Source organism: Brassica napus, chromosome C1 (genome assembly GCF_020379485.1).
Source record: "Brassica napus cultivar Da-Ae chromosome C1, Da-Ae, whole genome shotgun sequence".
NCBI classification, from domain to species: Eukaryota; Viridiplantae; Streptophyta; class Magnoliopsida; order Brassicales; family Brassicaceae; genus Brassica; species Brassica napus.
Window position 1 is genome coordinate 8,656,908 of NC_063444.1, and position 8,204 is coordinate 8,665,111.

The following is an 8,204-nucleotide window of genomic DNA, read 5'->3' on the forward strand; positions in this document are numbered from 1 at the left end:
TTGAACTTGGTGAGCACTAAGAATTGTGATTTTTGGTCAAGATGTTTGACGCCAACTTACTATTGACTTATTGAACGCATCTTTTATTGGCTGCATATACAGTTTTTGCGTGTTTGACTCCTTTTTCGTACTTATATAGTGGAAATTTTTGGTATTTGGATTGGGTTTTCAAGTGTTTGAAGTATTTTACAATTACTTGAAAGCCTAATATTCAATTCAAGATAAGTAAATTTTAATGTTAAAGTTATTTGAGTAACTTAAATTGATTTTAAAAAATAGTATTGAAATCTTATTGGTGATTTTTTTTTGTCAACATACTATTGGTGATTTCTTAATGAAAACTTCAAGTCTCTGGTCCATCGGATGTGTACATTCTTTTGTACATATTACATAGTCCTTGGATTTGTGTATTTCAATAAGGCGTTAGAAAGCTCCATCAAATAAACCCACCGCCTAATCGACGAACTAGTGACAGCTGGTTAACGGTAATTACATCTATTTTGGGTTATTGAAATGACAATACTTATGCGTAAATTTTCTTACAATAAAATAGTCACGTTGGTATAATTAAGTTTATATTATATTCTTTAACTTGTTACTTGTAACGCGTTATCAGCTTGGGACGATAATAAAATAGTCATTGCTCACGTCATATATAGACGATCGTTAATTAATAACAAATTTTTCTAGATTGGGAAATTTATTTTGTTTGCTACAGTTTTTATTATCGAACACAAATTACAAATATAATACAATTATACAGTTAAAGAAAATGAAGCTAATAAAATAAATTTTAGTGATATATGAAATATATGTTTTCAGATGTAGAAAACCACCGACTTGGATTTTGTTGCCTTAAATCTCTCTAGAGATAATTACTTGTAATGGGCACTTGATACTAAGATCATCTTGAAATCCAAGGGACTCGATGAGTATATCACCGATGGCAATAATGCAAGTGAGAAAGATAGATACAGTGCGATATTAGTTATACGCCATCATCTTATTGAGAGTCTCAAAGATCAATATTTGACTATTGAGAATCCTCTATACCTTTGGACAGAGTTGAAAACGAGATATGACCACCAGAGCACGGTGTTATTACCAAATGCTACATATGATTGGAAGAATCTCAGAATCCAGGACTTTAAGTCCGTGGACGAGTATAACTCGGCCCTGTTTAAAATAGTTGCGAAATTGAAACTGTGTGGTGAGGATATAACATATAAGGATATGCTTGAGAAAACCATTTCCACCTTCCACACAGGCAATGTATTGTTACAACAACAGTACCGTGAGAAAGGCTTTTCTACTTATGCTAATCTGATCTCTTGTTTATTGCTTGCGGAGCAAAACAATGAGTTGTTGATGAGGAACAGTGAATTGAGACCTCCTGGATCAAACCCATTACCTGAGGCACATGCGACCGTAGAGGCTAAGAAAGAGTCGAATCATGTCCAAAGTGATAGCCAACACAACCGTGGTCGTGGAAAATGGCATGGACGTGGTGGTCGAGACCGAAACTCGTTTGGTCGAGGTCAAGGCAACTCATATGGTTGTGGCTCCTATGGAGGCCGTAGACATGGCCGAGGCCGTGGTACATCTTTCAAGCCACAAAACTGACCAAATCCGTGTGCCATAGATGTGGTATGGATAATCATTGGGCTAAGACATGTAGGACTCCCAAACATCTCGTTGACCTCTACCAAGAGAGTTTGAAAGGGAAGAATCCTGAAGCTCATATGACTTATCAAGATGGTGAAGATGATTTCAATCATGAACGAGACGATGTTATGGATTATGAAACTTCATATTGTTTAAAAGAATGAAGTTGAATTCGACATCTATGTTTTGTGTTCTTTGCTTTGTGTTTTCCATGTTTTGATTGCTTTGAACTTATTTTATTAATGAATAAAAGTTTTTATATGAAGTCTCTAAAGTATCATTCCGGGTATAGCCAGTCTCATAGAGGGCTACGGTCAGGCTAACATCATGGTGCCTAAGGGTACGCATCTAGAGATATCTAATGCATTGTATTCACCCAGATCTAAGAGAAGCCTATTGAGCTAAAGACATTCGAATGAATGATTTTCATATTGAGACTAAGGGCAAAAGAAACAAAGAGTTCCTTCAGATCATAGAAATCGGCCAAGGACATAAGAAAGTCCTAGAGTCTATACCTACACTCTCTACTGGCCTTTATTACGCCAAGGTCAGTAAGATGGAGGCCAATGCCACATTTAATAAAGTGGCCACCGAGAATTTTACTCTCTGGCACGACCGGTTTTTGAATACAAACGACCATCCCTTTTTTTTAAAGACTATACGTCTTGATAATGCTGGTGAGTTCACGTCCCAAGTGTTTAATGATTACTGTATGTCCATGGGGGTAAGTGTGGAACACTCCGTGGCACATGTACATACACAGAACAGCTTGGTCGAATCATTCATAAAACGAATTCAGCTAATACGTAGACCATTGCTTATGAGGTCTAAGCTTCCGGCCACAGCTTGGGGACACGCGGTCTTGCACGCGGCCGAACTGATTCGTATAAGACCGTCTAGTGAACATAAATATTCTCCATCACAATTGCTTACGGGTCATAAGCCAGACATATCCCATCTTAAGACATTTGGTTGTGCCGTGTATGTACCAATTGCTCCACCACAGAGAACAAAGATGGGACCTCAAAGGAGGATGGAGATATATGTTGGATATGATTCCCCCACAATTATAAAATACCTTGAGCCAACTACAAGTGATTTAAGGCCAGGTATGCGGATTGTGACTTTGATAAATCCGAACATCCAACATTAGGGGAGAGAATAATAAGCTAGTAAAAGAAATTACATGGAATCAAACATCCTTATCTTGGCAAGATCCTTGGACTCAGGAATGTGATTTAGAAGTCCAAAAGATTATACATTTACAAAAGCTAGCTAATCAATTGCCAGATTCCTTTGCTGACCCGAAAAGAGTGACTAAATTATATATACCAGCTGCTAATGCACCAATCAGAATTTATGTTCAAGAGGGACACAATCAAGTTGCTACAGAGTCTAGACAATGTTTGAAACGTGGTAGACCAATAGGTTTCAAAGATAAGAACCCTCAGAAAACTAAGAAAGGTGCAGAGAATGAAACCGAGGTTGTTGAAACCCTAGACACGACCGCAGCTGTTCTTAAATCCCGGGACTTAACCGCGGCCGATCCCAAAACCCTAATAGCGATCGCGGCGGATCATGATTGCTTAGATGCGGCCGGCCCTGATGTATCTAATACTGATTCTTGGGACGCCAAGATTCAAGGTACTGAAGGTCCTGAATGAGATCTCAATAAACTATGTCTTGTCTGAGATACAATGGAACATAAAGAATGTCGACATTGATGATATATTTGCATGCAATGTAGCACTTGAAATCATGGATGATAATGAGGATCATGAACCCACGTCTATTTATGAGTGCACTCAACGATCAGATTGGATCAAATGGAAATAAGCTATAAACGTGGAGTTAAACTCTTTAAAGAAGAGAGATGTCTTTGGACCAATAGTCCGAACACCATATGATGTTAAACCAGTCGGCTATAAGTGGGTCTTTGTGAGGAAAAGAAATGAACACGGCAAGGTCGTGAGATATAAAGCACGGCTTGTTGCACAAGGATTCTCACAGAGACCAGGGATCGATTATGACGAGACATACTCCCATGTGGTGGATGCTACAACTTTTAGATTCCTGATAAGTCTGGCTATAAGAGAGAAATTAGACTTGCGGTTAATGGATGTTGTAATTGCATACTTATATGGGCCACTGGATAATGAGATTTATATGAAAGTACCAGAGGGTATAGAGTTGAAAAAAAAATTGAGTGCTCGAGAACAACACTGTATAAAGTTGAATAAGTCACTTTATGGATTGAAACAATCGGGCCGAATGTGGTACAATATGTTAAGTGAGTACCTAGAGAGAGAATGATACAAGAATGATACAAGAATGATCTGATCAGCCCTTGTATCTTTATAAAGAAATTCGGCCAGGGCTTTGTGTTTATAGCAGTGTATGTTGATGATTTGAATATCCTCGGAACCTCTGGAGAGATCTTCCAAACAGTTGAATAACTTAAGAAAGAATTCGAGATGAAAGATCTTGGAAAAACAAAGTTTTGTTTGGGATTACAGCTTGAGTACATAAGAGATGGAATCCTTGTGCATCAAATGGCATATACAGAAAAGTACTCAAGAGATTCAACATGGTCGAGTCTCACCCATTATCTATCCCCATGGTCGTGAGGTCCCTGGGCCTGGACACTGATCTGTTCCATCCTAAGATGGACGATAAAGATGTCATTGGTCCCGAAGTGCCACATCTCAGTGCTATAAGAGCTTTGATGTATCTGGCTAGTCACACGACCATATATATGTTTTGCCGTGAATCTATTGTCTAGATTAAGCTCTTGTCCAACCCAAAGACACTGGAACGAGATTAAACATGTTCTTCATTACCTGCAAGGAACGAAAGATTTGGGTTTATTTTATACTAACCAAAACAAAGAAGGTTTAGTTGATTTTGCTGATGCAGGTTATCTTTCGGATCCACACAATGCTCGATCACAGATAGGCTATGTTTTCACACATGGTGGAACGGCCATATCATGGCGTTCCATGAAGCAGACGATCGCGGCCACATCTTCAAACCATTAGGAGATATTGGCTATACATGAGGCCAGCCGCGAGTGTGTTTGGTTGAGTTCAATGACCCAACATGTACGAGTTGATTGTGGGATGTCCGAAGGCAAGGACGCACCAACCATGATGTATGAGGACAATGCAGCATGCATTGCTCAGCTTAAGGACGGCTACATCAAATGAGACAGGACGAAGCACATCTTGCCTAAGTTCTTCTTCACGCATGAACTACAAAAAAAAACGGTGAGGTCCAAGTGGTCCAAGTGCGTTCCAGTGACAACTCAGCGGATCTATTTACCAAGTCACTTCCTACCTCGACGTTCAGGAAGCTCACGCATCAGATAGGGATGCGTAGACTGAAAGACCTTTAGTGATGTTCAGAACAGGGGGAGTAATACGTGTTGTACTCTTTTTCCTTCACCATGGTTTTGTCCCCTTGGGTTTTCCTGGTAAAAATTTAATGAGGCAACATCTAAAGTGTATTACAAACTCTGTATGGTTATGACATCCAAGGGGTAGTGTTATAAATCATATTGTGGATGTCCATAACCGGCCCGGTCCATAACCGGCCCGGTCCATAACCGGCCCATACATGAGAGAGAGAGAGACGGCGCCTAGAGAGAAAGTCGGTCAACTCTACTTTCCTTTTCCTTATTGGTTTATGATTTGTACTATTTCCATATTTGTATTTCCTTTTCTCTAGTCTTCAATTATTCTATGACAGTGTAATTTCCTACATATAAAGGGCTCCTTACGTTTATGAATATTACAGAAACATACAGATTCTATTCTCTAGTTTCACAACACCAAGCCAATTATTCTAACAACATTTACATTTAGGGTATGAATGGTGACTAATGAACGACGAGAAACAAATGCATTCCCTAACATTCCTTAAAAAAAATCACCTTTCATAAGGAATAATTTTTTCTTTTCATTCCCTACTATTCTTTTTTTTTGTAGAAAAATAAAAAACAAATTAATTCCTTGTTAAATAAGGGATGAAACAACCATTCATTTTCATTCCTGCAATTTTGTTTCTCTACTTTTCTTTTGTATTTCATCTTGTTTCCAGAATGGTTCCAGTCGGATCCTTTATTTTAAAAGTTGGAGTCCTTTAGAAAGAAAGAATGAATTAGTCCTAGTCCTCGTTTTCGATCAAGAAAAATTCTCAGCACTAGCAAAACTAATTTATATCGATTATGAGCAATCCTCAGAGATTATCACACAATCCGACCGCAAAAGTTTTACATATGCAACTATATATATATATATATATATATATATATATATATTCTAAATAGTTGGTCAAATACGAAAAAAAAAACTGATTTTGAAGTTTTTGTTCACTATGCAACTATCCTAAATGCATTCTAAATAAATTAATGATGAATTTTATAAATTACCAAACTACTTGGTAGAATGTGAGTCTAAATGGGGAGGTTACTTTTCTTTCATCATACAAGTTTAATATCGTAATTTTGTTTATAAAGTAATTAGTTTCCAAACCAATAGTACGTATATAAAAAGATGGATTGACCAGTAAACGATCGAGAGAACCGAAGAGACAGGAAATCATCAAAGTCAAGTCTTTCTTCTGTATCATGCTTCATGTTATCACCATTCGTCGTTTCCTATAAAATTATTTTCCTGATCTCTCCATCTCCATCCACCTAAAATATTAATATTGGTGTACAATGTACATTATACATATAAGCTAACGATCTTTTGAAATGTAATTCTGAAACTTAACACATTAATACGATAAAAATTCTGATAAAATAAATATACATATATATATACGGTAAAACTAAAAATATAATCAACTGATAATAGTTTTCGATATGATCATGTTTGGATATATTTTCTTTATTTCTTTGTGATAAAGATATATTTTCTTCTTCACTATTAAAAATAAATGGAAGCGATTGCATGCAAAAGAAAAAATGTTAAATTTTACTTATCCCGGGTGATGATTAGTTGGTTAAATACAGTTGCTTTAGAGATGTCAAGTATTTTGTTTATTAGAAAATAATATATAAAATATTTTCCAGTCTAAAAATGAAACGATCAGAAATTTTAAACATAAGAAAATTAAGAAAATTTATATTTGAAATGAAAAATTAACGGATCAACCTACAGCTTAAGAAAAACTACCATTAACCTAATCAAACGAAGCAAATGTTTCTATATAAATTTTGGGTCAATTTTTTTTTTTTTGGGTCAATTTTTTTTTTTGTAACTTAATTTTGGGTCAATTTTTTTTTTTGTAACTTAATTTTGGGTCAATTTCGATGCAAAGAATAATGAAAATCCCTGAAAGGCTGAACATCCTATAATTTAACCATAGCTGAACGATGATAGTAGTGGTCACCTACTGAATCACCATAACTTGTTTAAATCAATAAAACATTACGCGAATATTTTCATTCAAAAAACATTATACGAATACTTAAATTAAAATACTAGTTTATACAGTTACTTCCTGGACACTCATAATGATTTACACACTGCCCAAATTATTTGATTGAGTTATTAAACTACAAAACATATTAAAAACTGAAGGTACAAGTCAACGACCATCAATAGTTTTTTTTATACTTTAGGGTTAGTACGACCAGGTTACATCTACTTCGCATATATAGAGCAACCTTAACCTTAATCCTAAAGCATATGCAATGAATACACGGTATACCAAAGAAAAAAATAAAATAAATAGAGAAAACAAAAAAAAGGTCCAATGAACAACAACTCGTCGAGAGCAGGCCAGTGGATACAACACTCTGGACAACACCAAATTCAAGAGCTTAGTCCATGCTTCGATGACATTAACATGATGTCAACATCCGTATCTTCCCTCGGAGAACACGGTGGTATTGTTGCGGCGCATGAAACGGCCGGAAGAAGATCTAGGGCTTCGAGGAGAGCCGTACCAACGACTCTCCTGAACGCAAACCCTAGCAACTTCCGAGCTCTTGTGCAGAAATTCACCGGACGCTCTTCTGGTGGTGAAGCCAACCGTAGAAGGGGTCCGGTGACTCTGGATTTCGGTTCTCCAACTACAATCTCTAAAGAAGCTATCTTCCCGGTGTCCGGAGATCGAAAGAGATATGATCATGATCACGTGCTTAACCAGCACGTGAGTAACGAGCCGCGTCACGTGACTTGGTTAGGTACGGAACCAACGACGACGTATCAGCTGGGTGAAGAAAGTAACTCCGTGTTTGATCAACAAGATCATGATCTTTTGAGGGAATATTCAGGGAACAGTAGTTATGATGATGGCTTGGATCATGTGGATTATTATTATCACGATTTTCACCAAGGGACGGAGACGTTGGAGGAGTTTATGATGAGCGATCTTGATTTATAATATAGCTTCTTTTTAGTAATTAGATGAAGATGAAAATAATGATTACCATGATGTTACTACTCAAGGGGATTTTCTTTTTTTTTTTTTTGGGGCCGATTATCATGATGTTACTACTCAAGGGGATTTTCTTTTTTTTTTTTTTT

At 36.8% G+C, this 8,204-nt stretch overlaps 1 protein-coding gene across 1 annotated transcript; it reads left to right on the forward strand.

Moving 5' to 3' along the window:
- Window positions 1-7,030: 7,030 nt before the first annotated feature.
- LOC106373427 lies at window positions 7,031-8,204 on the forward strand. Its single transcript, XM_048745532.1, has one exon. The coding sequence runs from the start codon at window positions 7,429-7,431 to the stop codon at window positions 8,059-8,061; it is 633 nt and encodes a 210-aa protein (XP_048601489.1). The 5' UTR covers window positions 7,031-7,428; the 3' UTR covers window positions 8,062-8,204.

What these genes read in the sequence shown, in the direction of transcription:
- LOC106373427 (XM_048745532.1), top strand. Translation starts at nt 7,429, where the DNA reads ATGAACAACAACTCGTCGAGAGCAGGCCAGTGGATACAACACTCTGGA.